The 27,230-nt window shown below is 46.4% G+C and overlaps 1 protein-coding gene across 1 annotated transcript in view; it reads right to left on the bottom strand.

The window, feature by feature from the left end:
* Nucleotides 1-27,230, bottom strand: part of LOC137571526 (EF-hand calcium-binding domain-containing protein 14-like) — a 97,664-nt gene that overhangs the window by 1,312 nt on the left and 69,122 nt on the right. Inside the window, exons 8-9 of the mRNA XM_068280759.1 lie at nucleotides 13,571-13,681; nucleotides 6,422-6,598 (exon numbers count right to left, since the gene is read on the bottom strand). Coding sequence (XP_068136860.1) covers nucleotides 6,422-6,598; nucleotides 13,571-13,681 — 288 coding nt within the window. The remainder of the gene's footprint in view (nucleotides 1-6,421; nucleotides 6,599-13,570; nucleotides 13,682-27,230) is intronic.

Here is a 27,230-nt window from a genome sequence, read left to right as displayed (position 1 = left end):
TTTTGACAGTAAATTTTCTCCTACTTTTTCATACTTTTCAATTGCAGAATGCTAAAAAGTTATTTCAAACAGAAGATAAAACATTAGAGACAATCACAGTGATCACAGCTCTAAAATAGAAAAAAAAAATCTCTGGTCCAGAGTCCAGATCTGCATGGTCCCAAACACAATTATCAAAACTATCAACATAAAGGGCAATAAACTGTAAAAATACTGAATTTTCTTTTCTTACATTACATTTAATTGGTGTATATGGTGGAATAATGTCACATTTGACTGATGTTTCAATAAGCTAAATGTCAGGAAACCTAGGGTACATTAGATACACAAAACATTGTTATGTGAATGAGAGTGTATTTTCAGAAGGAGTAGTTCATTGCCTCCGTTTGTTGAAAGAGTTCATACCCCAACCGTAGGTTAATGACCGTGATCCATGCATCACCATCGCTAGATGACACGTGGCCAAAGCAACCGATAATAATCACTACCAAGAATCATCCTGCATGTGTACAGAAGCCCCCACCCCTGCCTGTTTGTTCCATTCGACCAAGCGATGGCCGAGGGTATTGTTCTCTCCTCTTGCCCAGCTCTCACTTGACATCACACCAGCACCATTCTGTCGGCCCTGCATAGTAGCAAAACACATAATTAGCCTGCAGGCTACTGATGAATGTGTGCAGTGTTGGCTCGGCAATGTTGCCTGAGGGAGTGGGTCTCGATGCCTGATGGGCGACATGCATCTACCATGTGCACTCAGAACAAGGATGCAAATCAGGTGCTCTGGCTAGTTTGACTACACTAACGTTTTGCTTGTTTAAGGTGTGTGATTCAGACACTAAAGAAAGACTGGCCACAGAGTCAGGCAACCTGCATTGTTTAAAAAGAAAAAAATGGAAGCCTCCATATCTATCTCGCTACAGGGTTACTTTATAAGTATCAGAGGCAAAGGATCAGGAGGCGAGACAGGCAGTCTGTATTGTGTAAATGGATAAAAGTATAGCTACATGTATATCACTCAAATTACACAGTCACATTTAGGTGTGCATGTCATAAGGAAAGGGGGGGAGGGGGTTAAATGGGTGTTTTTTTTGTTAATAAAATTATCATTAATATGTACCGATATTTTTGGTTTTTAAAGTGTAAATAGTGAGAATTATCAAAATAAAATATCAGGATATATTAACAATATTTACTATAACTTAACCTAACCCTATTCACTCTCAGAACTCTCCACCTCAGATGTCTAACCCTAAACCCCCCCTTCCTGATGCATAACCCTCCCCCCCTTTCCTGACGCCAAACCCTAAAACCACCCTTCCTGTTGCCTAACACTAAAATCCCCCTTCTTGATGCCAAACCCTAAAACTGCCCCTTGTTGACGCGTAACAATAAAACCCGCCTGCCTGATGCCTAGCCCTAAAACCCCCTTGATGCCTAACCCTAAGCCCTCCTCCTTCCTGACGTCTAACCCTAAAACCCTCTTTCCTGATGCCTAACCCTAGATCCCCCTCCTATCATAATGTTCAGAATGATATATTTCAAAACGATTCTTTTTTTAAATTAATAATATGTAAATACAAAACATTAGAAATGTCAATGTTCTAATTTTTAACCACTTGAGGACCGCAGTGTTAAACCCCCTAAAGACCAGGCCATTTTTTAACAAGTAAGCTACTGCAGCTTTAAGGCCTCGCTGCAGGGCCGTCCAACTCAGCACACAAGTGATTCCCCCCCCCATTTTATCCCCACCAACAGAGCTCTCTGTTAGTGGGGTCTGATCACCCCCAGATGTTTGTTTATTAATTTTTTTTACAAATATTTGTTATTACTTTTTAAATAAATGTTACTATTTATTTACTTATTTTTTTACTCCCCCCGTCAGCCAATCAGTGTGATCGGCTGTCATAGGCTTCAGCCTATGACAGCGGATCACTTCCGCAGCTACCGAGGGGACAGCCGTGCCACACGGCTGTCCCAAGTACAGCACTGCATTTGATCGCAACGCTGTACAGGTTAATGAGATGGTGGGTTCACCATCTAACAGTCTCCCAGCAGGTATCGCCGTTGGGGGACTGATGGATGAGATCCGCTCCGTCATTCATGCGGAGATGCGCGTGCATCAGTGCGCACAATCTTCTACAATACCCGCCCCAAGGACCTTATGCCAGTTGGCGTTAGGAGGTCCTGGGGCTGCCACCACAGCCACACCCGTCGGCGTAACGCAGTCGGCAAGCAGTTAAAACAGTAACTCATTTCAAAAACATTGTAATTTTGAAAAGATAATTATCATGCGCCCAAATTTCTGCTTTGAGCACGTAATAGGCAATATTTGCGCCTATGGGGCATCCAAATCGTCCATTAGCCATGGGCAGTCCTCCTATTCATATACATCCACCAGCAAGCTGTAACAGGCAGCATTGTTCCAAGACAGTAACTGTACTGCGTGTCAACCATTGACAGACCTGTGGTTACATTACAAGCTCTGGAAAGTGCTTGCTCTGGCTATTGGGCAGCTGAATGGTATGGTAAATGTGCTGTTTTGCTGTTTATAGGAAAGAGCTGGAAGTATAAAAAGCATGGAGTCAGCAAGACAAACAGGCAACAGTCATTGTTCTAATTCAAAATATATGGTCTCCTCTGTATCTCTCTAACCACAGGGAGATTTTGAAGTGTACCTCGTGAAAGGTGCACAGGAGTTGGATAGGCACACTAGTCCTACTTCACACCCTTAATCATTCACAGAAAGCATATTGCATACATTTTAAGCCATTGCATAGTTTGCGTAGCAGGCACAGACATTAATATAATTTATCCACTGCAGTGGGTGCTCTGATGTAACACTTTGTAGAGTGGACAGATGTCTGTCTCATGTTGTTATAGTGTACAAAGATGCCTGTTTCAGTAGATCCTGCTCCTTTAACATATAAATGTATAGATATAGAGTGCACAGTGGTAAAATATGTACTTCCTGTGCCCATGGTGAATGTTGTAGGCTCACCTGTCTGTCTCTCCTCTTCCTGTGTCCAGTATCTCTCACCATGGTTGCCGGGGTGCTTGTACTATGTAATACTGCTGCATGTTCGTGAGGTCAGTACATGCAGTGTGTTAATGGAGTACAGGTGCCCCCGGCGGCCATGGAGAAAGGCACAGGACATAGGAGAAGGCGCAACAGCAGACAGGTGACACACAACATGGGCTGGAGGGGTTACATATTTTATATGGGGGAGACCTGAGTGGCTCAAAAGATGGAGACCGTTGCACAGATTTCTAATAGATTATATGCTAAAATCTATTGAAAATATCTACTAGTGTAAAGGCACATTAGTCTGTAGTGTGATAAAAAAAAATCCCATGTTTACTATGCTGCCATCTGTTGTGATCTGTCAAACAGGGGCGTCGCTAGCCCTGTTTTAGGGGGGCACGTGCCCCCAATCTTTCCTGGGGTGCCACGGATCTCCCGGCCGCCGCTGCCCCCTCTGTCAGCGGCTCCCTCCAGCCGCCGCCGCCGCGTCTCAGACCTCAGGATCAGGCGGCGAGCCGGCGACCAATCGTGCGGGCGCTAGGACCCAGCGCCCGCACTGATATGCGGAAGTGACATCACTTCCGCATATCGAGCGGGTGCGTCCAGCGCCCGCTCGTACATCTGGTCGGGTCGCCGCTGATCCTGAGGTCTGCTGAGAGGTAGGGGGGGGAGCGGCGGCGGCTAGAGAGGGGGCCTCCCTGTCACTCACTCACTCACTCACGGGGCTCCCTGGCACTCACTCACTCCCTAAAGGGGCTCCCTGGCACTCACTCACTCCCTAAAGGGGCTCCCTGTCACTCACTCACTCACTCCCTAAAGGGGCTACCTGTCACTCACTCACTCCCTAAAGGGGCTACCTGTCACTCACTCACTCCCTAAAGGGGCTCCCTGTCACTCACTCACTCCCTAAAGGGGCTCCCTGGCACTCACTCACTCCCTAAAGGGGCTCCCTGGCACGCACTCACTCCCTAAAGGGGCTCCCTGGCACTCACTCACTCCCTAAAGGGGCTCCCTGGCACTCACTCACTCCCTAAAGGGGCTCCCTGGCACTCACTCCCTAAAGGGGCTCCCTGTCACTCACTCCCTAAAGGGGCTCCCTGTCACTCACTCCCTAAAGGGGCTCCCTGTCACTCACTCACTCCCTAAAGGGGCTCCCTGGCACGCACTCACTCCCTAAAGGGGCTCCCTGGCACGCACTCACTCCCTAAAGGGGCTCCCTGGCACTTACTCACTCCCTAAAGGGGCTCCCCTGGCACTCACTCACTCCCTAAAGGGGCTCCCCTGGCACGCACCCACTCCCTAAAGGGGCTCCCTGGCACGCACCCACTCCCTAAAGGGGCTCCCTGGCACGCACTCACTCACTAAAGGGGCTCCCTGGCACGCACTCACTCCCTAAAGGGCCTCCCTGTCACTCACTCACTCCCTAAAGGGGCTCCCTGTCACTCACTCACTCCCTAAAGGGGCTCCCTGTCACTCACTCACTGCCTAAAGGGGCTCCCTGTCACTCACTCACTGCCTAAAGGGGCTCCCTGTCACTCACTCACTGCCTAAAGGGGCTCCCTGTCACTCACTCACTGCCTAAAGGGGCTTCCTGTCACTCACTCACTGCCTAAAGGGGCTTCCTGGCACTCACTGCCTAAAGGGGCTCCCTGGCACTCACTCACTGCCTAAAGGGGCTCCCTGGCACTCACTCACTGCCTAAAGGGGCTTCCTGGCACCCACTCACTGCCTAAAGGGGCTTCCTGGCACTCACTCACTGCCTAAAGGGGCTTCCTGGCACTCACTCACTGCCTAAAGGGGCTCCCTGGCACTCACTCACTACCTAAAGGTGCTCCCTGTCACTCACTATCGGGGTCCCTGTCACTCACTACCTAACTGGAGGCGCCTGTCACTCACTAGCTAACCTGGGGGTCCCTGTCACTCACTACCTAACTTGGGAGGGCTACCATATTAAGGGGGCATTCTGCCTATTTATGTGAAATGCTGTCTATTTATGTGCCTCATGACTGCTGAATGTGTCTTGTTGGGAGCCTTATGATTTGTTGGGGGCCTCATGATTGCTGAATTTGTCTTGTTGGGGGCCTCATGATTTGTTGGGGGCCTCATGATTGCTGAATTTGTCTTGTTGGGGGCCTCATGATTGCTGAATTTGTCTTGTTGGGGGCCTCATGATTTGTTGGAGGCCTCATGATTGCTGAATTTGTCTTGTTGGGGGCCTCCTGATTTGTTGGGGGCCTCATGATTGCTGAATATGTCTTGTTGGGGGTCACATGATTGCTAACTGCGAGACTATGGGAAAAGCTGAATCCTTATCATATGAGACAATAGCATTAAACCTACTTTTTTAGCGTTTTAAAACAGAAAATAAAACTGGGAGGTTCTAAAAAATTGAATACATTTTTCAGGAGTAGGATGGATGAAATTGTTTATCTTCACAGTTTATTTTCAACTTGGATTTTCCATAATGTTCATGTATGAGTTAAAACGTTTGTACAGTATTTAGTTTAAATTGCTGTTGCCACTTTGCGATAGATACCGGTAAGTGACTTAAGGTTGCAGTTTGGGCACTCGGCCTCCAAACGGTTCGCCACCACTGTCCTAATCTGATGTCCCACCATTGCTAGGTTCATGTAAATTTGTCTCCACCCGTTACCACACCTATATTCTGGTCCATGGCCCACCCATTTTTTGGTGCGGCGCGATAAGCACGCCACACAACGTGATCGTCATATTTTTGGCACGCTAGCTGCAGTGTGCTGAATTCTGCTGCCTACAGTATGTACAGTATACGCTGTTCTCTAGTGCTTGCACTGTGTGCTGATTTACCTCCAGTGTGTACAGTGTAAGGTGTTACTCTGTGCCTTTATTGATTGTAAACCAGCTGTATTGTATGCTGATCCCTGCTACTTTCAGTATGTACAGTATTAGCTGTAAAGCCTGGTACACACATACAATTTTGATTAGCCAATTTTAGCTCTGTTCATAAAATTCATTGTCTGTTGGCCCACTTACTGCACGGGGGTGGGAAATTGGGGGTCAGTGATTGACCAATCAAAATTGTATGTGCGTATACATCTTTGATCTATGCCTATACTGATTGTAAATGATCGAAATAAAGGACAGGGGGCTCCGTCCAATATTTCGATGGGCAGGCCCGTTATCCGTAGCTTACACCGCTGCTAAGTTCATGTACATTTGGCCCCACCCATGGCCACGCCCACTCACCGCATGGCCACGCCCATTTTTTTGCCGCTACCTCCCCTCCTGGTGCCCACAGGTGCCACTGATCTCCAGGGACCCTAGAAACACCCCTGATGTCAGTGATAAAAGCTAATTTGCCCAGCTGTTTTATCACAAAGTCCTGATGGCTAATGCATGATGCATATTAATGTAATTTACCTTTCAGGAAGAATGTTCTGATGAGTTCAGTGTAGGAATACATTTTGTTTTGGTCACGGTCAAACTGTTGTAATAATTCTTCATCTGGAGCCTCATCTCCAAGGACATTCTTCATTTCATCATAGGTAAGATAGCCATCTGCATCTTTGTCTGCACCATAGAAGAATACCTGAAAGTCTGATTCAGAGAAAGGTGTGATCAATTCCTTTTAAAAAAGAGAACCCGAGGCGGGGTTCTCACAACAAAATCCCCATACAGAGGCTGGCTCTGCCTATCGAGCCCAGCCTCTGTTGCTAATCAGATCCCCCCTAAATCCCCCCTGCACTCAGCCAGACCCTATAAATCACAGCCGCGCTGTGCGGCTGTGTTTACCTTCCTAACGTCAGTCTCGGCGCTCCTCCCGCCTCCCGCAGAGCTCTGGTCCCCGCCCGCGTCCCTTCCCTCCAATCAGTGGGGAGGGAAGGGACATGGGCGGGGACCGGAGCGATACAGGAGGCAGGGGAGAGCAGAGACTGATGTTAGGAAGCTAAACACAGCCGCTGCTGACACGCTGCGTGTCAGCAGCGCGGCTGTAATTTATGGTGTCTGACTGAGCGCAGGGGGGATTTAGGGGGGATCTGATTAGCAACAGAGGCTGGGCTCTATAGGCAGAGCCAGCCTCTGTATGGGGATTTTGTTGTGAGAACCCTGCCTTCGGGTTCTCTTTAAGGCTTTCACACATTATTAGATGTCACCCCTCCTTTGGTAGAAGACTGATATATAACTGATGTTGGTTGGTATCTGGATACCTCAAGTGTCAGTAGATATCTGATGCAATGCCCATCTGGCTGCTACCTAAAGACCGCCTAACGCCAATAAGCTTTAACAAGGCGGCAGCCTTAGGACCGCCTAACGCCAATTGGTGTCAAGTCCTGGGGTGAGGATTTGCAGGAGATCGCGAGTGCTGATGCGCGCGCATCTTCACATGAATGACTGAGCTCCGCTCCACCATCAGCCTCCCAGCGGCGATCCCCACTAGGAGACTGTTAGGCTAATTTCACACCAGGACGTTGCGTTAGAGGGGGCGTTAAGGTCGCATAACGTCCCCCTAACGGAACGCCTGGTGGTGCTGGATCTGGACGTCAGAGTGAGCCGCGTTGTGCAGCTCACTCTGGCGTCAGTGATGCCGTGATGCGCACTCTTGTGCGCATGCGGCATCACGTGGTCCCGCCGGCCAATTGCCGCACAGAGCGGCCGCTCCAGGAAGTAAACACTGCACGTCACAACGTGCAGTGCATATTAATTAGCCATGTGCCTGGCCGCTCTCCGCTCCTCCACAAGATTACTGAGCATGTGCAAGCAGTCTAACGCGGCTCAGCCGCGTCTAAAGTACTGCATGCAGTACGTTGTCTTGTGACGCAGCGTTACAATGCAACGCAACGTGGGCACTGTGAACAGCCCCATTGATTTTTCATTACTGTGCGGTGGGCTGCGTTACAGGCTGCTCTAACGTGCGCCTGTAACGTCCCACTGTGAAACCAGCCTTAGACAGTGAAACTGCCGTCTTTTATAGCCGTACAGAGCTGCAATCTATGGCAGGCATGACATGACAGTGATCAGCTGTCATAGGCTGAAGCCTATGACAGCCGGTCACGCTGATTGGCTGGCGGGGGGAGCAAACAAATAATTAAAAAAAAACAGGGAAATGTATTAAAAAATAAATAAATATTTGTATAAAAAAAAAACATTGGGGGAGCGATCAGACCCCATCAACAGAGAGCTTTGTTGGTGGGAAGAAAAGGGGGTGAGGAATCAATTGTGTGCTGAGTTGTGCGGCCCTGCAGCGAGGCCTTAAAGCTGCAGTGGCCCATTTTGTAAAGCATGGCCTGGTCTTTAGGGGGGTTTAAGCCCATGGTCCTCAAGTGGTTAAAGCTATGAAAATGTCAGTCTAACCCTACCCTACGTCTGTCCATAGACTCTCCCCACCCAACATCTGGTGATGTTGGTCTGCTAAAGAAGGTATTTTCTTAATTTAAAGAGAACCTGAGATGTAGGGAAAGAAAAGTTTTATACATCCTTCAGCCCCCTCCACACAGATCGTTCATTGACACCACCCTCCACCTCCTGGATCTTCTCAAATTTGCCATGGAAACGGGAGGACTGGCCAGGGGGGATGGGGAAATTTCCCCCCAGGCTGCCTCTCATTTAATGATTTAGGGCTGGTACAGTGCCTGGTACATGTTTTTGTATAAGGCAATGTGAACCACTAGGCTGGCTGAGGGAAATCAATGCCTAATTACAGAGTAATTAGAAGGTGGGCAAGTTGGTATATATAAACAGCATGATGCAGAGCAGAGGCTTGCCTGCAGGGTCCGTGGGAAAATATCTGTCTGATTTCACTGATTTCGGGTGGAAATTGGTTGAAAGTATCGATCTGAGATGCTGGGAAATCTCGGGCTGATGTGGTCGATCCAGTGCGATAATCACGAACAATGAACGCGACGGAAACCCCGGCCGTTGTAACTCAAAATGTTTTATGTGCCCCCCCCCATTGCCAGTGCATTATACTTTATCTGTCACGCTGTCCCACGTGTGTCCTTGCTGTATTTCTCATGTGACTTTTGGCATATAGCACATGGGGCACGTGTGTGATGTAATTTGGGCCCGGGCTGCCGTGAAAATGGGCCTCTAGTTTGTGCTTTCCCTCCAGGCCAAAAGGTCCCAGTCCTCCCCTGCATGGAAAGTTCTCTAGTCCACACTGTGCATGCTCAGGCCAGCTCAGCCCGCTCCCATCGCGCTCCTGCAGCCAGAAGCTCCAGGCCAAGGGAGCGCAATGTAGGAGCGCGCATGGCTGGACTGTGCCTGCACCAACTGGCCCTGAATGGAGGACTGAATCAGAGGATTCAGGAGTCGGAGGAAGGCGACGAAGGATTGACAAGCCTGGAGAAAGATCCAGGTTTATATAAATTTTTACCCCCTCCCCGTCTTAGGTACACTTTAACATCACCTGAACCTCCATCAATAGGGCCTTGATGCCCTGAGTTTGACTAAAGAATCAGATTATTATTTAAAGAGGCACTTTACTGAATGTAACTTGATTGACTTGATTAAGCACTTAATGACAAGCTGACTTATAAAAAACATCCTGCTAGAGCCTCTTAATGGCTCCAGGACGTTTTTATAAGTCAGACAGTGCTGCTGCCGCTGTGCGTGCGCCCATGTGCATTCCTGTGCATGTGCACGTGAAAATCATGAAAAAAAAACCCGCCAAAGTAAAAATACAATTTTATTTCCAAATATTATATTGTCACCATTCTTTGTACTAGGGACATAATTAAAATGTGATAACCAGGACAAATAGCGCAAAAGGAGGATCAGTGCATCACCAGGACGCCTCTGAATGGCCTCCAATCAGAGGTGCACTGAGCCCCCCCAGATACTGCAAACGCACCTTGAACCCAAACAGAAGCTCTGCATATACACCAAAAGCAAGGCTGTTAAGTGGGAGCAGCTGACCAAAAATGAATTAAATTAGTACATGGCAAGGAAATGAGCAGTGCTACTTAAAAACAGATAAGTGCCTACCTGCAAGAGAGTGCAAGCCCCACTTGTGGGGTAAAATACACACCTAGCATACACATGACCTGGGGGGCATGTACGCGCACCAGAAAAATTATTATAGTGGCCTTAAAAATTCAGGAATCTGCCTTAAAGTCCTGGTGGACCCTGTTGGTGGTGGTGAAGAAGGCAGTCAAGTGCCCTCAGGCAGAGATGCTGTGTGGGGACTGGGGACCGACTTAGTCTTGGGGCAGGCAGTCACATGGCGTGCAGGCAGAGATGCTGTGTGTGGGGACTGACTTAGTCTTCGGGCAGGCCTGACCCTGCTTTGCAGACCAAGCATCCATGGTCAGATGGACCCTTGACCCAATGCTGTGTGCCAGAGATCTCACCACTTGCCTTTCAACATCACGGTACAGTTTAGGTATCACCTTTTTTGAGAAAAAATTGCGGCCTGGTATCTTCCACTGCGGTGTGTGGCTTTGCTTTTGTGTGCTGCTTTTTCAGGTGGTCATCCCATTGCAGTTTGTGCTTTGTAATCATGTGCCTTCGTAAGGTAGTTGTCCCTACGTGGGTCTTGGTCTTTCCAGGGCTCAATTTTCAGTGGCAGAGAGTACAGATGGCATTGCTTTCTTCTGAGGCAGACACACAAAAAAATTTCCACACCGCTGAGCCCTGGGGTGATGGCACTTTGGTGGTGGCGGCCGACTGAGTGTTAAGTGGGGTGCCAAAATCAGTCATGTCACGCTTCTGTGCGGAAGCTGAGAAAGATGAGGTGTTAAATAGTCAACTGCGTCCTGACAACATTGGGGGTTGATGGCATGTGCCTTCTTCTGAACACTGTACTTTGGTCAAGGGCCGCACGAAATCACAACAGCGTGACCTGAATAGACCTGCCAGATAGCCTGCCTCTGGCTCCTTTTGTTTTGTCCATATTGGGAGGGATGAAGTGAAAGGTATGCACTGACTTGACCAATACAATGTACTGTTACACAGGTGCAGTGAACAGGTTGCAGTGACTGGTATTACAAATGTGCAGCTGCCTGTCACACACGCACACAGGTACCCTGAACAGGTGCAATGATTGCTTGTATTAACAATGCGTGCGCTCATGTAGGTATAGGTAGGTAGGTGCACTGAAACAGTGAACAGGTGCAGTGATTGGGATTACAAATGTGCAGCTGCCTGTCACACACACGAACTGCAATGACAGGTGCAATGACTGGTGGTATTAACAATGCGTGCGCTCACGTAGGTATAGGTAGGTAGGTGCACTGAGAATGCAATAAGAATCAGCAAGGAGCAAGCTAATAAGCCTATGAGAGCCTAACTAAGCTTTCCCTATAGCTCTCTCTGCAGCAGCAGCAGCAGCAGCAGCTCTCCCTTCTCTAATTATTGCAGGCACACGAGTGAGTCCAATGCCTGATGCTGCCTGCCTTTTATAAGGGGGTGGAGCTCCAGGAGGGAGTGTAGCCTGATTGGCTACAATGTGCCTGCTGACTGATGTAGAGGGTCAAAGTTGACCCTAATGATGCACTATGGGGGCAAATCGAACTTCCAGAAAAGTTTGCGGTTCTCTGCGAACGCAAACCACGGAAGTTCACCGGGAGAGACCATTGTATCACATTTTTTCCCAGAATACACGGAGAGAAATGGCATATTCTAAATGGTTTAGTTAAAATGGAATTTCAGGTTACCTGGTTAAATCGAAGAAAACTAGAACCAGGTATTTAGTCAGTTTTTCTAAAGCACAGGTGTCAAACTCCAGTGCTTGAGGGCCATATCTATGAGAATTTTTAGGATGGACTGAGAAATGGAGAAATGTGTCCTACTTGATGGACCACACCTTTCCTAATTCAGTCCCATCAATTAATTAGAGCTGTGCCAAAAATGTGTGAGAATCTCAACCCTTGGGACTGGATTTCGACATCCCTGGTAAACAGTGGCTTAGCAATAAGGGATGCAGAGTTTGTGACTGCATCGGGACCCTTGGACCAGAGGTGCCCACTAGGGGCTCTCCTTCATCCATCTAATTAGTTTTACATTGGTGCTATGCTGGTAATGAACAGCTCTATATGTGCATTGCTTAGTGGTAATCCTTATTCCTTAACAAACGGTTTCCTTACTCTAAATACACCTCTCTGACACTGTAGCTGTCCTTGTCAGGTTTTGGTGCTCCACATCAATAAAGTGCTTTTGCCCCATGTAAAAGTCGCACTGGGGCCCCAAGCCTGTTTGTTATGCTACTGCTGGTAAAGGAACCCTTAACCCCCCTGCAAAATAACACTGTTAAGTCCAATTATTTTAAAATGAAACTCCTTTCATAATCATTTTTAATAGCTGTCATCTGCTTTTAAAAAAAATCTTGATTTTAAAGCGGGTTTTATTAGATTGATACTAAAGCCTAATGTGGCCATTCGATGTATAACCAGACCGACCATTAGATGGATCCCTCTCTGAATCTGATCAGAGAGGGATCTAGTGCCTGGCCCCACACTGTAAAAGCGATTTCCAATAGATTTTTGCATTAAATCTATTAGGAATCGCCATCTGCTGCTGCCTGCTGAGCTGCCGAACAAGTGTAAGGGCTTGATTCAGTGAACCGTGATAACTCATATCATGGCCGTTTTTGTGCGCACTTTCAATTTTGCGCGCAATCGCAAATTTGCTCGTGAAAACGCAACTTTACACGCAAAAACAATACCGTTTTCGCGCGAACACGCGATTGTGCGCACAAATTTGCAATCGCAAAAATGCCCGTGATATGAGTTATCACAGTTTAGTGAATCAAGCCCTAAGTGTTCCCCACCCTTGTGCTTGTGCTCTGTGTTTTAAAATCTGACGTCTCTGCTGGCTCAACTACTGACCTCCTCCAATGTTAAGCGTCACCGAAAACAAGGTCTTTCAGTTGTCATGATATCAAACCACTGCACAACCCATCGAGCTATTGCGACCAAGATTGTTCTGCTATTCCTGATCAATTCATTTTGCCCATTCTGGACAAAAATCAAATGAAAGACCGATCGGATGGCCATGTTTCGGCACCAATTCTCTTCCGTTATTTCCAACAAGGCTTACAGACAGAAACTGTCAGGACCTAGGTGCTGACATTACACTGTGGGAGGGGTTTAACCATAATATCAGCCATACAGACCCCCCTTGGTGATCTATTCGAGAAAAGGTAAAGATTTCTCATGGGAAAAGGGGGTTTCAACTACTGATTGGGATGACATTTAATCTATGATTACAGTTTAGTTTTAAGAACATAACGTATAATTTATGTCAGAATATTGAATATATGTGTGTGTGTGTGTTTGCGTATAGCTAATTTCTACTGTACTGTAAATTTCTCATCATACATGCAAAAGAACAGATGCAATCAAAAGGAAATAGATATTTTAAAGGAAACAAGATATTTTGACCTATGTATAACATATCACAAACGTCATGTGTTCTATTTTACAAAAGATAAAAGCTAGAGAAAAAAAAACTAAACTAAACAAGGAGGATACTGCTGACACGCTATGTGAAAGAAAGCCATGTTCCAGAGAACCTGGTGTATCATGTTGTTTGAAAACGTAAACCAAGCAGAGATTGAAAGACGTTTCTCACCTGCCCGACTTTTCAGGAAAGACACAGATATATGATACAGCTCTTGGGGATCGGGATTCTGCTTAGAAACTGGCTGCACGGAGGTCTGTGTCTTCTCAGTAACATCTGCAACTTACATTACAAAAAAAAAGGGTTACAACAGACTGAACTGACACTTTATATATTGTAAATCTAACAGTACCTAAACAGTGTTTTTTTTTTTTTTAATTGACAGTCATTTGCTTCAAACAAATATAACATTATCTTCATCTTGAACAATTATTTTTTTCCATAGCTGACGTCTTCTGTCTGTATTTTTCCTGCATAGGAACTATTTCTACCATCTTGCAGGTGGCGTCAGCATTTTGCTTAAAGAGACACTGAAGCGAAAATAAATTATGGTATGATTTGTATGTGCAGTACAGCTAAGAAAAAAAACATTAGGAGCAGGGATATACGTCTAATATTGTTTCCAGTACAGGAAGAGTTAAAGCGGGAGTGTCACCATAAAAATCTAATTTCAACAGCAACTGGTCTGAGTGTATTAACTGATAAAGGTGCTAATTTTGCATTCAAAACTTTCAAAACTTTTTCTGCTGTTATGATTTGGATTATTACATACTTAAGGAGCACTGACCCTTTAGTAGTCAGTGCCAAACAGTTGCATGCTGGGGGATCATTTTATCTATATATATTCCTCCTCTTCCCTTTATTTCCCTGCTTAGCTGCTTATCTGAAACCTGATCCCCTGCTCACTTGTGTTTACAAGCAAGGCTGAGGTGACTCAGCGATTGGAGGAGAAATGAAAAAAAAGTAAAAGGCAGAAATGACATCAGAATTTAGCCTAAACTGTGGGCAAAAAACATGGCCCCCGCCAGGAACAGAATTCTCTTCATTTACTATATAAAATTGAAGTGGGGTCTCAGAGGCAATCAAACAATCACGGGACAATCGAAGCAGATCACGGAACAATCAAATACAATTGCAGCACAATCGAATACAATCACAGCACAGTCAAATACAATGCACTCGGAAGGTGATTAGGGGGGGGGGGGTCTGAGAGCGATTTGAGGGGGTGGGAGGTTGATCAGGAGCCCGCACGGGGCAGACTGAGTCTTGATCTGATGAGAGGCAGACACAGGGGGTTAATGATCGAAGATCAGTTAGTGATTGCTGGGGAGGACAGATGTAAACAATGCGCAGGGGATGTAATCAGGAGGGGGGTCTGAGGGCAATCGAGGGTCTGGGCAGGTGATCGGTTGCCCCCGCTGGGCAGTTAGGGTCTGCTCTGATGGGTGGGGGTGCTGAGGGGTCATGGACAGATGATAGACAGGGGATCAGAGGGGGATCAGGGGGTAAGCTAGCTGTATACATATGTATACAGTACACAGGGGGGTAGTCTGGGATGGGGTCTGGGGGTGATCTAAAGGTAGGGGGGGGATCAGGGGTGATTAGGAGGCAGTTAGGGACCTAATCTAGGGGATAGCGTTGATAGTAAGTGACAGGGGGGGTGGGGGTTTTAGAGGGGTGCAAGGGTGCTGGCAGGGGTCTGCTGGGGTGATCAGGGGGGTCTGAAGGCTGGGGTGGGAGATCAGGGGGGCTGTGTGGGAAAAAAAATGTGTGGTGTATACTTACTAATGCTTCCTCCTCGCTGGTGGTCTGTGGAACAAAGAGACCACGAGACGAGGAGGAAGCGTGTATAAAGCACTTTGTTTACCTAACAAAGTGCCTTATACACTTTGATTTGCGGAATTTCTGTATTCCTCCGCCCACCGGCGCTGCTAATTTGCCGGCGAGCTGGAGTCTAAGTGCCCAGCCATCGATCCCCGGCGGAGGATCGCGTCACGGATGACGCGATCGCTCCGCCCATGCCCCTAAAAGGGCCGCCGCCTCTGTACGTTAGCCGGTCCTTAGGGCTTCCAATTTTCAACCGCCCTGTGCAGTGGGCGGTCGTTAAGTGGTTAAAGGGAACCTTAACTCAAAAAAAAAACATGAGTTTTACTTACCTGGGGCATCTACCAGCCCCCTGCAGCCATCCTGTGCCCGTGCAGTCACTCATGGCTTCTCTGGTCCCCCGCTGCCAGCTAGTTTCATTTTTGCCGACTAGGAGTCAGCCGGCCGCTATGTGTATGTTTTTACGCATTCTTGCTGGTGCAGGAAGCTATTGCAGACATCAACAAGTACATTTTTACGCGTTACGGATTACAACCGTAACGCGTAAAAATGTACTTGTTGATGTCTGCAATAGCTTCCTGCACCAGCAGGAATGCGTAAAAATGTACGCATGGCGGCCGGCCGACTCCCAGTCGCCAAAAACGAAACTAGCTGGCAGCGGGGGACCAGAGAAGCCATGAGTGACTGCACGGGCACAGGATGGCTGCAGGGGGCTGGTAGATGCCTCAGGTAAGTAAAACTCATTTTTTTTAGAGTTAAGGTTCCCTTTAAAGAGAGTCTAAAGTGAAAAAAAAATATTTCAGAATGCTCTTCTGCCTTAAAAGCAAAGATGATTTGCTGCATCCCCGTGGCCATACAAGGTCTTTATCCCCCAAATCCTAGGGCAAAATTCCTCGTCTTTCAAAGTCACAGATTTTGCTGCCAAGGGGAGGCAGAGCTTTGCACTGTAGCTCTGCCTCCAGTCCATTCAATCACCGCCGATCTCCGCCTCTCCCCGCCCCCTCAGTGAAAGAAGATGAGGGGCGGGGAGAGGCAGCGATCGGTGGTGATTGAATGGACTGGAGACAGAGCTACAGCACAAAGCTCTGCCTCCTCTAGGAAGTACCAGAGGATTCTGCCCGGGGGATTTCGGATGGTGAGAAAGACCTAGTACGGCCACAGGGATGCGGCGAATCATCTTTGCTCTTAAGGCTGAGCATTCTGAAATAAAAACAGGTAATTATTCTCACTTCAGACTCTCTTTAAATACCATAAAAACATATGAGGTGTAGCAAAATAGACATTATTGAGATTGCATTTAATCAGAAATATCCCCCACACAATAATTCTGCAGCATGTTTTTCTCAGAACATGTTAATCAGCAGTGTGTGCACCAGACAGCATCATTTGCAGAGTTTTTCTCAAAAACAATTAGGTAGAGTGTCAGCCCCAATCAACATATTTAGACAGGGAATCCTTGTAAAAGAAACCTACGGTAATTATGCAGCATGTTTCCCAAACATAATTAGGCAGCATGTTCATTACCCTTCCAAAAACACCAAACATAATTAGGCAGAGTACCCCCTGAAATCCCCAAGTATAATGCCTTTTGGTCTACAGTTCAGCCTAATAGTAATCTTGATGCTGTGCTCCTTACCCCTTAAAGTTTTTTCTGATGCTCTAGTGGCCCCTATCTCCCCCTTATAATATTTGCTGGTGGTCTAGTGGTTCCTTCTCTAATATCGAATTCTCTAGTAGTCTGAGACTGATTTTACACTTGTGTGGTGCGGAGATCCCATGAAATGGCAGCCTTTCATGGGATCACCTCACAGTACAAATCAGTTTTTTAAATAACCCTGCAGCAGAGTGCACCAACAGGGTCATATGCATAGGCCTGCCCCCATTCAGTGAAGTACTCTGTTCTGGACACCACCGGGATTCCTGTCAGTCCGCGCATGCACGCTGTGTCGCACCTCGCTCCTTCATTTACGCTTACTGTATTGCCATAGAATTGCATTACTGCATCATTTGTGTTGTAGGCACGGATCATGCGGTTATGCACAGATGACTTTGCGTCGGGATTAAGGTGAATTAACTACTTTTAGCTCTACTTTCCCTGGTATTCTAGTGGCCCCCTCCCACTTACAGTATTTCTTGGGGATCTAGTGGTTTCCAGTTTTACATTTATCCCTGGTAGCTTAAAGCCAGTGCCTTATTTCATTTGGTTTTCTCTGGTAGTCACTATAGTTCTCTGTTGGTCTGGTAGTCCCCCATCCCTATATTATTTTACCCGATGAATAAGTGCCATGTGGCGCCAAAGTGCCCAGCAGAAATACCTTAAGTTTTTAGAGGAATAAAAAATTAGAGCACCAGCTATTGATTATATATGGTTACACAACAGCAGCACTGAAAATTCAGGCACAAAGCCCTTGTATGGTCTTCCTGAAAAATTAGGCAGGTCTAAGAACAGAAACAAAAGGTCATTGGAGAGGTCCAACTGAATAGAATTAGAGTTTTTTTATTTATTTCTTTTTATTTGGGGAGCATTGGTATTGAAGGATGAAACAACCGTTATGCCAGAATTTGGTTATGTTGTCATTGGTATTGCTGGCCAGCCAAGTACCATTTCTTAATTATAATGATTTCAGATAGACTGCTGTAGGAGTAGTGTTGGGCGAACAGTGTTCGCCACTGTTCGGGTTCTGCAGAACATCACCCTGTTCGGGTGATGTTCGAGTTCGGCCGAACACCATCAGGTGTTCGGCCAAACCGTTCGGCCACATGGCCGAACTAAGAGCGCATGGTCGAACGTTCCACGAACGTTCGGCTAGCGCTGTGATTGGCCGAACGGGTCACGTGGTTCGGACCCGAACGCGCTCTGATTGGCCGAACGGTCACGTGGTTCGGGTAAATAAATACCCGAACCACGTCATATCTCCGCCATTTGTCTGTGGGTTTAGCTTTGGGTAGGCAGGCAGGGTAGTTCGCTCTCCAGCCACGCTAGCCAGGGTCCCCCCTAGTCATTGTGTGTCGCTGCTGGGAACAGTAGTACACCGCTCGCTCAGCCACACTATATATAGCATTGGTTACTGCCACTGTGTACCTCGCTCAGCCACACTATATATAGCATTGTGTTTACTGCCACTCTGTGTACACGGCTCAGCCAGACTATATAGCATTGTGTGTACTGCCACTGTGTACCTCGCTCAGCCACGCTATATATAGCATTGTGTTTACTGCCACTCTGTGTACACCGCTCAGCCAGACTATATAGCATTGTGTGTACTGCCACTGTGTACCTCGCTCAGCCACGCTATATATAGCATTGTGTTTACTGCCACTCTGTGTACACCGCTCAGCCAGACTATATAGCATTGTGTGTACTGCCACTGTGTACCTCGCTCAGCCACGCTATATATAGCATTGTGTTTACTGCCACTCTGTGTACACCGCTCAGCCAGACTATATAGCATTGTGTGTACTGCCACTCTGTGTACACGGCTCAGCCAGACTATATAGCATTGTGTGTACTGCCACTCTGTGTACACCGCTCAGCCAGACTATATAGCATTGTGTGTACTGCCACTGTGTACCTCGCTCAGCCACGCTATATATAGCATTGTGTTTACTGCCACTCTGTGTACACCGCTCAGCCAGACTATATAGCATTGTGTGTACTGCCACTCTGTGTACACGGCTCAGCCAGACTATATAGCATTGTGTGTACTGCCACTCTGTGTACACCGCTCAGCCAGACTATATAGCATTGTGTGTACTGCCACTGTGTACCTCGCTCAGCCACGCTATATATAGCATTGTGTGTACTGCCACTCTGTGTACACCGCTCAGCCAGATTATATAGCATTGTGTGTACTGCCACTCTGTGTACACCGCTCAGCCAGACTATATAGCATTGTTTACTGCCACTCTGTGTACACCGCTCAGCCAGACTATATAGCATTGTGTGTACTGCCACTCTGTGTACACGGCTCAGCCAGACTATATAGCATTGTGTGTACTGCCACTCTGTGTACACCGCTCAGCCAGACTATATAGCATTGTGTGTACTGCCACTCTGTGTACACCGCTCAGCCAGACTATATAGCATTGTGTGTACTGCCACTCTGTGTACACGGCTCAGCCAGACTATATAGCATTGTGTGTACTGCCACTCTGTGTACACCGCTCAGCCAGACTATATAGCATTGTGTGTACTGCCACTCTGTGTACACCGCTCAGCCAGACTATATAGCATTGTGTGTACTGCCACTCTGTGTACACCGCTCAGCCAGACTATATAGCATTGTGTGTACTGCCACTCTGTGTACACCGCTCAGCCAGACTATATAGCATTGTGTGTACTGCCACTCTGTGTACACTGCTCAGCCAGACTATATAGCATTGTTTACTGCCACTCTGTGTACACGGCTCAGCCAGACTATATAGCATTGTTTACTGCCACTCTGTGTACACCACTCAGCCAGACTATATAGCATTGTGTGTACTGCCACTCTGTGTACACCGCTCAGCCAGACTATATAGCATTGCGTACTCTGCCAGTCAGTGTGTATATTGCTGGGATCAGTAATACTCCACTCACCGCCAACCACTATATGAGCTCACCATGAGTTCCTCAGAGACCTCCGCTGTGAGCAGCACTCCCAACAACAGCAACAGCCAACGCCCCACGCAAGCTATAACATCCACCCCAGCAGCCAGTGGTCAGCAGCAGCCCTCCCCGGAGGAGAACGTTGTGTGCATCGGTCCGTCGCCAGAGCGATTAATGAGGGCTGCCATTGAGGAGATGATGGGGCCTGATGTGGAGGAGGAGGTCTGGCTCAGGCCAGCATCCCAAGTTAATGTTGAGGACGATGAGGGGTCTGTGTCTGGGGATGTTGGGGTGGCAGAGGTGGTGGGTGGGTCAGACTCAGGAGAAGAGTTGTATGATGAGGATGATGATCGGGACCATCTGTATGTGCCTCAGAGTCCGACCCCGGAAAACATGTTGTATCGTGTGTTTAGGTACTAAAATCTGCGTTCCCACTTCCCAGTACTGCCCGCAGTGCCCGGGTCCACGGATCCATATAATTTTTTGGGCAGCACTATCAAACTGTGGTACTATGAGTGAGTTGCCATGGTCCTTCTGTGCTGCCTGTCACACTCACCGTCTGTCTGCAGATGGATTGTTCAACACAGCTACGCCATCTGACATGTAGTCCTGGACCTTGACCATCTTCTCCAGGCGATTGGTGTTGGAGGACGTGGAACTGCCCGATTGCTGTTCTGTGGGCTGCTGCATGGGTGTCAGAAAATGTTCCCACTCCAAGGACACTGCCAATACCATTCCCTTTTCGGCACTAGCAGCAGCTTGTGTTCTTTGCTGCCCTCCTGGTCCTCCTGGGTTTGCTGAAGTCAGTCTGTCGGCGTACAACTGGCTAGAGAAGGAGGAGGATGTCAATCTCCTCTCTAAAGTCTCCATCCTCAAGGGCCTGCTGGAATTGTTGCATTTTTGACCTGTCTGACACTTTCTTCAATCAGTTTTTTAACATTGTGTTTGTATAAACTGGGTATAAACCCAGTAATTGGTGTTGTCCAGATTCCAGAATAATGAATAATAATGAATAGTGAATAATGCGCGGGCCGCGTTCAATGCAGTCTAGCATGAATTGAGCCATGTGTGCCAGAGAGTCCTGCCAGACTCCTCTGTCTTCATGTTCTTGTGAGCGTTGTGATTGTTGTGATGTACCATATTCGTCACCAGCATCACTTTCTTCCTCTTCTGCTGTCCATTCCCGCTAAATTGTGGAAGTCCAACGTGCACCGCTCTGTCCCTCGGCAGTGGGGACATCCAATTTCTGCTCCAACTCCAGCTGTTCCTCGTCCTGTTCTTTGTCATAGCTGGGACCAGCGTTTCCTGAGGCAGGTTGCCTGATGTTGGTATCATCACGCTGATCGTTTTCATCTTCAGAATCCCCCACTTGCATCATGCCAGCGGTTTTCCATCTTCAACAATGATTTCTTCAGTAAACACAGCAGTGGTATTGTAATGCTGACTGTAGAGTTGTCACTGCTCAGTCACGCAACGTGGATTGCTCAAAATTTTGGAGGACTTGGCAGAGATCCAACATGGTGGCCCAATCAGATCCACAGAAGCTTGGTAGCTAGCTAGCTGCTGGAATGCGCCTCGGCACTGCGCAAAAGCGTGCTAGCATGTGCAGCGTAGAATTCCAGCGCGTAGGGAGGGACATCACCCAGCGAGCGATGGTGCGCTAGCATCTCTTGGTGAGTCCTTCAGAAGCGGTACTGGACTTTTAACAATGTTTGTTTTTTTTTCCTTCAACAGATCTACCACGTTGGAGTGAGGAGGACGCCGCCGACCCCGACACCAAGCTGAACCCCGGCGAACTCCAAGCAGAGGATCTTCAGGAACCCTCAAGGCTTTGAGCAAGCTGAGGAGGATCAGCAGTCCCGACGAGACCTCTCCTCATATGCGACTGAGTGCAGTGGATCTCCCCAGAACAACCTCTCAGTTGTCACTTTGTCACTGGTCACTTTGTCACTTTGTCATTTTGTCACTTTGTCACTTGTCACTTTGTCACTTGTCACTTGTCACTTTGTCACTTGTCACTTTGTCAATGTCATTTTGTCACTTTGTCACTTGTCACTTTGTCACTTGTCACTTTGTCATTTTGTCACTTTGTCACTGGTCACTTTGTCACTTTTCACTTTGTCACTTGTCACTTGGTCACTTGTCACTTGGTCACTTGGTCACTTGTCCAGATGATCTCGGTACACCTCCTGCGATTCAAATTCCTGCACACATTGCTCTGGGATTTGGGTGTGATGAATGATGCATCTAACTAGCCACCGGAGGCAATTAAGGCCTTCAAAACATTGAAAGCAGCTTTCTGTTCCGCCCCCATTTTGCGTCATGTTGAGTTGTTGATGTCATGTTCATCCTCGGCCTCGCCTTGCATTTCAGTGCGAGGTGCATTTTCCACAGAAAAAGGTTGTGAATCCGGGCACAACATTTGTGGCTGTTCCATTGACCTTTCACAGGTAGAAGATTGTGGGGGTGGGAATAGCTCCTCCGAATAGCCCATTGTGTCCTGAAAACTACTCATTGCATTGCTTTGCGCACACATTTTTTTGTCCTCATGCAAGGCCTGAGTTGCACCTGAAAGCGTGGCCTTCTCCTCCTGCGCCTTCTCCTGTTCCATCACGTCTGCTGCTGCTGGGTTAGCGTTGACGCCCGGTCCCTGTTTATTGAACCTCTTATCTTTATTACATTTATGACTGCATGGCGGTAAAAAGCATGCTATCCGCACGCTTCTTGTCCTCATGCAAGGCCTGGGTTGTTGTGTCTCAAAAAGCATGGCCTTCTCCTCCTGCGCCTGCTCCTGTTCCATCACGTGTGCTGCTGCTGCTGGGTTAGCGTTACCGGTCCCTTTTCCTGGAACCTCTTCTCTGTATTACATTTATGACTGCATGGCGACAAAAAGCATGTTACCTGTGCAAAGAAACATGACATTTTCCACATTTAAAAGACAGTTTTTCCTTTGAAATTTTACAATCAATTTTCTCAAAAACTATAAGCTCTTTTTCAAATATTTTTTTTCCTCTTGTACCCACTCCCAAGGTGCACATACCGTGCTAATTTGGGGTATGTAGCTTGTAAGGAAGCTTTACAAAGCACGAAAGTTCGGGTCCCCATTGACTTCCATTATGTTCGGAGTTCGGCGCGAACACCCGAACATCGCGGCGATGTTCGGCGAACGTTCGCGAACCCGAACATCTAGGTGTTCGCCCAACACTATGTAGGAGGAACACCAAGGCTGAAACAGCAACATAAATGTCACTAAGGACCAATATTCCTGTGGGTTGGGCAGAACAACAGTGCCCTTTAGCTGCTACAGACAGTGGCTAGTGTTCATCATGGATGGAGCATCCCTTCTGAATCCTCCTCCCATTTCTTCTGTTCTTCTAAACTAACAACTCCTTTCCTGCTCCACAACCACATCCTTTATCTCTCCCAGGGATGGAGACGCGACAGACAGAAAGCCTGGCCTACTTGTTCTATTTGTCCTGGCCCCTTTCCCTCATGCTATAAAACGCTGCTCAGCTAGCACCTTCTACTGAACACGCAATTTCCTAATTTTGTTCCTGTAGCCTAAAGAGCTTCTGTTCTAATAACCAGATAACAGACATGGTGTCATTGACTGCCTGATCATAACTGACCAAGGTTTGTCACTTCCTTAAAGTGGGTTAAAATGGTACACATTCCTGAGGCATAATGTACCAAAGTTCCACAGTGATTCTGTGCTCCACACACACAATCTGGTAGATCAAGACAGCATTTTTCTTGAGAGACCCAATGTGGCTTGTTTGAAGAATAATTCCAAAGTTTAGGTAGTTCAGAAATAGGGCTGAAAGTAGTTCAAAGTATGCTGTATTGCACAACAACCAAGTAAACACCAGCTGGGTAAGACCATAAAAATGTGTACACAGTTTCTTATTTTTATCCTGCAGTGGCTGTAATCCCAGCTGGTGGGGATCAGTCATAGTCTTTATCATCTCCTCCAACATATTTTGTGATCCACTGCTGTAAAGTGAAAACAAGCAGACTTGGTGTGAATGGAACCTAAATCTGTTCATGTACTTGTATTTATTACATGCTTTTATCCTCGGCATTTGCATTAAACCTAGTCTAAGCATGGTGTCAGTGAGCCAATAGGGTGAGATATGTTTTCCCTTACAAAGGAATGATTGTGAACACACCTAGTTTAAAGATAACATCTCAGCTTAGAGAAGAATTTGTGGTATTGTGTTTTTTTTTAGACAAAGGGAATGCTAACTGCTACACACATTAAGGATCACATTATCTGAATTAGCTTGCTATTATTTTCTGCTACCGAAGAACTGCAAGTCCAAGAAATTGTTCTCAGTTGAAGGTTGGCAAAAGATACTGGTTGAAATAGCTCGAACATCTGGCAGAAAGCAACCATTCCACTTTCCAGTGATCGTTTTGTATGTTTCATTGGACTCTTCAAGATCAAAAAAAAAACTATGCACGTTCCCATTAGTATTGTTTTTGCTTTTTTTTTTTTTTTTTTCTTTCTTTACCTTTGTCTTGTTTTATACACTGCAGTATTTTAATTAATTACTGAACCATATGTGTATAAACAGTCATGCCATTTAGATTGCAAAGTCTCTTGAATTCTTGAACATAGCACAGCAGTTGCTTAATATTTAAAGACACACCAGTGTAAAGGGAACCTAAACTGAGAAGGATATGGATTTTTCCTTTTAAAATAATACCAGTTGCCTGACTCTCTGGCTGATCCTGTGTCTCTAATACTTTCAGCCACAGCCCCTGACCAAGCATGTGGATCAGGTGCTCTGACTGAAGTCAGACTGGATTAGCTGCATGCTTGTTTCAGGTGAGTGATTCAGCTACCGCTACAGCCAAAGAGATCAGCAGGAGTCAGTCAACTGGTATTGTTTAAAAGGAAACATCCATATCCCTATCAGTTTAGGTTCCCTTTAAACAAAAAGAGGACATTTGTTTTGAATACTTATAAATCTGTATTGTAAGGTAGACTGATGTCATAGTATCTATCAAAACACAATGACCATTGCTCAGCCAAAAGTGGAATTATCGCCTCTATTGCTGTATATTAGCAGAATGCAAGGTACACACAATAACTATGCTGGTTATTTTATCTCCTGTATGTACTCTGTGTACCCTGTAGTCTGCTGATACTGATTGAGAACTGGCTATTTGTGTGAAGATAGTTTGAAAGTTTTTGGTATGAAAAATGCGCTTTTAAACCCAGTGGGAGGTGGAATTGCTACAACTTTTCATAAAAAGAATGCTGATAAGTCTGCATCCACATCCTCTTATAATCAACCTGATAGAGCAGAGACAACTCCCTGGTGTGGATAGCAGAACCAGATCTTCCCCTTGGATGCTATAACACATTTGGATTTTATTATTGTACTTATAATAACCAACGGATGTGTTGGCTATGATTTATGACTTCATGCCAGTCCAAACAAAGGACAGATGATTGGTGTAACCAATAAGAAATTATCATGAAGAGTAAACAATAAAGCTATGCTGAATTGTTTTGGTGCATGCACAGTAGTCAGTTTATGTGTGATACTCCCTATAATGCAAGCATTTCTCTCTTTTCATGAGTAAAATAGGGCAGAATCTTTTTTTTTTTGGCTCTGGAAAGAACAAAACCCTCTGATTTGTATGATCGCCTGTCTTTGTCACAGGTGCTCCTGATGAGAAGAATTAATTACTTTTCAAATTTTAATGATTGTCACTGGAATGACATTTGAGATTAAGAGTACTGTAATATTCTATTGTGTCTCAGGGACAGGAAGTTAAGGAAATTCTCTCAGTGAGAATATCAACATTAAATTTCAAAGGACATTTCAACAATATCCCAGTCATTCAAAATAATAATATATAAAAAAATACATAAAATAAAAAATTGAAAAACAAAATATCAATTTTAATATTCTACCATGCTCCATGTTTTACCATGTGTCTGTTGCCCTGACTTTGATATGGTAGCCTTAATTCAACTAAGCTGGTTAACTTTGGAGGAAAGTAGTGGAGCAATGACACAGATCAGGAGACAGATTTATAATAAGAGGTGGAGATTTATTCTTTGTTTTGTTTTTTGTTTTGTTTTTGTTTTCCCCTGCTGCAAACAGCCCTATGCAAGGTTCAATGAGTATTAAAGGCAAGTATTAAAGGAAACCTGAAGTGAAAATAAATTTGATAAATAATTGAATGTGTTTTACTATAGTTCAACAGAACATAGAACTTTTTGATCTAAATCTTCACTGTGTATTCTTTATGGATTTTGTTCCACTATTATTATAAATTAGGTATAGTTGGAAAATTTCCGCAGAATACCAATATCCGAGTTTCCGATCAGAATTCTGTGGAAATGCTTAATTACTGCAACTCAGAAATTTTAGCCCATTGGACCAATCACAGGCTGCAGAATTTTTCAGTGGAAATAGGAAATAATGCGGAATTTCTGAAGACTCAGCAAAACTCGTTAGCAGTAGTCTTGTGATTAGTCTAAAATTTCTGTGGTACAGTGTCAGTCCCCTTGAGCAGGCTGTGGGACCTGAGCAGCAGCAGCAGCAGCAGCAGTGGATTAGAATCAGAATCAGAATCAGAATCATTTTATTTCGCCAAGCATGACTGGGTCAAGCCCGGAATTGGGTTTGGCACAAAGGGGCGGTACATAGAATAAAGAACATAGGAAGGAGAGATGTTAAAATGACAGTAATACCTCAGATATGGGCATACACAATATGCAATCATGCAAACACAATATACAACATACAAACAGCATTGGATATACATATAGCTCAGTGTTCATCTTTCAACAACACACTGCTAGAGACTGTCACTCCTATGCAGGTGGTCGGGCGCTGATAGAGGGTGGTAGAATATTAAGAGAGTTCAGGAGGCTAACAGCCATCGGGAAGAAAGAGTTCTTGTGTCTGGTGGTCTTGGTGGGGATGGCCCGGAGTCTGCGCCCCAGTGGAAGTGGGGTGAAAAAAACCGTGGCCTGGGTGAGAGGGGTCGCTTGCGATCCTCAGTGCCCTGGCTCTCAGTCTTGTGTTGTACAGGTGGTCAAGTGGAGGCAGAGGTCTACCAATGACCCTCTCCGCCGACCTAATGATCCTCTGTAGTTTGTGCCGGTCGCTGGCGGTGGCTCCCCCATACCAGACCAAGATGGCAGAGCAGAGGATCGATTCAATGGTGGCAGTGTAAAAGCATGTTAGAATCTCCTGCGCCATGCCGAACTTCCGAAGTTGACGGAGGAAGAAGAGTCTCTGCTGGGCTTTCCGTTGGGTTGACATGATGTTGACCCTCCAGCTGAGGTCGCTGGAGATGGTGGTGCCCAGCAGGTGAGCGCATGGTACTCTGGCCACCTCGGTGCCGTCAATGTAGATGGGGGGAGGGGAAGGAGCCGATTTCCTAAAGTCA

The sequence above is a fragment of the Hyperolius riggenbachi genome, chromosome 1 (genome assembly GCF_040937935.1).
Source record: "Hyperolius riggenbachi isolate aHypRig1 chromosome 1, aHypRig1.pri, whole genome shotgun sequence".
NCBI lineage: Eukaryota > Metazoa > Chordata > Amphibia > Anura > Hyperoliidae > Hyperolius > Hyperolius riggenbachi.
Note: the sequence above shows the minus strand (reverse complement) of the source record. Positions and strands in the feature narration are given on the sequence as shown.